The following is a 2,684-nucleotide window of genomic DNA, read 5'->3' on the forward strand; positions in this document are numbered from 1 at the left end:
GGTGTGTGTGTGTGTGTGTGTGTGTGTGTGTGTGTGTGTGTGTGTTTGAGGGGTACTTACAGGGTGTGGGGCGTACATCTGTAGAGTCCATTCTCCTTCCACCTTAATGTAGATTCCAGGGTTCTAACTCAGGTATAGTCAGGTTTCTCAGTGAGGGTCATCATTCCAGCCATCCTGGCCCGGGTCTCCCAGGCACTGGTGTAGGTGGCAACACCCCTAGCTACGTGTTTCTGGAGGTGGAAGCTGAACTGGAAACTCAATCCAGGGTGTTGTACTGAGCTCTATCCCTAGCCCAGCTAACCTTTCTTCGTGTTTTAAAAGTTATTTTTACTTATTATCTGTGGGAGGAGCACAAGTGGAGGGCAGAGGACAACTTCCTGGGGTTCTTGTTATGCCTAGGCTGTGCGCGCCATGAGGAAGGTGAGATACCACTTAAGGCTCCAGAGACTAATTCACTCCAGGAGCGGTCACTGATGGAGCAGGGCAGCAGGACAAGGACTCCGGAGCCTGGTTTCTCCCAGCAGCCCCAAGCAGGTGCAGAGGTGGGGTTTATGAGCATAAAAGTCACAAACGGTGGTCAGAAGTTAATGACTGGGGACTTTCCTTGTGTTTCCCATTGTTGTCAGCTGACACACAGTGCAAGCCTTTCAGTCCGACCAGCCTTCTGTTGTTAGGAACAGCCATGATGTTTCTGAAAAACTAAGGACTGCTTCTATGGTTTGGGGAGGAGGTTGATCAGCCTTTGGAAAGTTTTAGCTCTCCTTCCTACAGCTTGGGAACTTGAATAGGATAGAATCTGAAGTCAAAACGATAGTACTGCAGCCAAGGTACTTTTGCCTGCTCTCTTCATCCTGAGAATTGACTTCAGGTCTTTTTTTCTGGATGAGCCTTCCACTGCCACAGCAGCTTTTCTTTAAAAGATCAGACTTGCTGTGTTTAGATTTATCTAGTTTATGGGTATGAATGTTTTGTCTGTGTACCACATGTGTGCCTGGTGCCTGTGGAGGTTGGAAGAGGGCATCAGATGGTTTTGAACTGCCATGTGGGTGCTGGGAATCCACCTGGGTTTTCTTTAAGAGCAGCCAAGTGCTTTTAACTGTTGATCTGTGTGAGCTCCTGAGGCCATCAGAAGAGGGGTGCTGGATCCTGAAACAGGTTATACGCAATTGGACTCCCGAAATAACCACACAGAAACTCTATTAATTAAATCACTGCTTGGCCCATTAGCTTTGGTTTCTTATTGGCTAACTCTTGCATGTTACATTGCCATTAATCTGTGTATCACCATTGGCTGTGGCTTACCGGCAAGGTTCTATACATTGTCTGTCTCTGGCTGGGCTACATGGCTTCTCTTTGACTCCACCTCCTTTCTCCCAGCATTCAGTTTAGTTTTCCCCATCTAGTTCTGCTCTATCCTAACATAGGCCCAAAACAGCTTCTTTGTTAACCAGTGGTATTCACAGCATACAGAGGGGAATTCCGTATTAGTGAGCTGGTACATGGGTACTAGGAATCAAAACTGCTTTCTCTGGAAGAGTAGCCAGGGCTCTTGGCCGTTCTGTCATTTCTCCAGATTCCAGGAAACCATATGTTGAGTTGGTGAAAGGCTCAGGTGGTTGCTCCCAAGCCTGGTGACCTAGTTCATCCGAGGGAGAAAGCTGACTCTTGAACTTTGTCCTTTGACCTCCATGTGTGTGCTGTACATGTATAAGTACACACACATAGATAAGTGTAATAATTTTAAAAAAACATGTTTTATGATTAGTTTTCAAAGAGTTCTGTTGTAATTTTAGGGATTAACTGACCCTAAAAATTTATTGTGCATTCCCGTTAAATTGTAATTTAATATATCTAATTTTGTGCAGCTGAGAGATTGAATTCAATATGACTGATAGGTATACTCTGTTAATGCCAGTGGTAGCTTTGATATGTCTAAATTTGTGGTTTTTAAAGTGACATTGTCAAGGAGACAGAAGTCTCTCCCTTTTTACTGTTATCTAGAAATGAAAACTGACACTGTAATTACTTCTGAAGTGGTTTACTGAACAGCTTCTGAAACTAGCAATTCATCCTGGGCCAGATGGAAGGAGCTTTGCAATTGCTGTGTGCTAGTGCACTGGTTTTGCTTTGAGGCAGGTGTCATGTAACTCACTTTGTTAGGCAGGGATAGCCTTTACCTTCTAGGCATTTTGAGATGGCTTACCGTGCTTCTCTTAGGTTAGTTTTGTAGACATTCTCCCTCCTCCTCTTCTCCTCTTCCCCACCCCATTCTCTCTCTCTTTTTCTCTCCTCTCCTGTCCGTTCTCCCACCCCCACAGGGTTTTTGTTGTTGTTTTGTTGTTGTTGTTTTGTGTGTGTGTGTGTGTGTGTGTGTGTGTGTGTGTGTAGCCCTGGCTGTCCTGGAACTCACACTTAGACCAGGATGGCCTTGAACTCACAGAGATCTACCTGACTCTACCTCCACAGTGCTGGGATTAAAGGCGTGTGTCACACCACCCAGCTTTCTTCATTTTTCAAAGCTACTTCTTTTCTTTTTTCCTTTTTTAAGTTAGCTACAGTGAGACCCATATGTAGTAGTGCTAGTGTGTTGATTTTTGCCTTGAGACTGCCTCCCTCCCTCCCTCCCTCCCTCCCTCCCTCCCTCCCTTTCTCTCTCTCTTTGTTTTCTTTTCTTTTCTTTCTCT

The 2,684-nt window shown here is 45.2% G+C and overlaps 1 protein-coding gene across 1 annotated transcript in view; it reads left to right on the forward strand.

Moving 5' to 3' along the window:
* Nucleotides 1-2,684, forward strand: part of Msh2 (mutS homolog 2) — a 55,391-nt gene that overhangs the window by 18,022 nt on the left and 34,685 nt on the right. The window contains exon 6 of the mRNA XM_013348977.1: nt 772-827. Within this exon, the coding sequence (XP_013204431.1) occupies nt 772-827 (56 nt within the window). The remainder of the gene's footprint in view (nt 1-771; nt 828-2,684) is intronic.

The sequence above is a fragment of the Microtus ochrogaster genome, chromosome 16 (genome assembly GCF_000317375.1).
Source record: "Microtus ochrogaster isolate Prairie Vole_2 chromosome 16, MicOch1.0, whole genome shotgun sequence".
Classification (NCBI taxonomy): Eukaryota; Metazoa; Chordata; class Mammalia; order Rodentia; family Cricetidae; genus Microtus; species Microtus ochrogaster.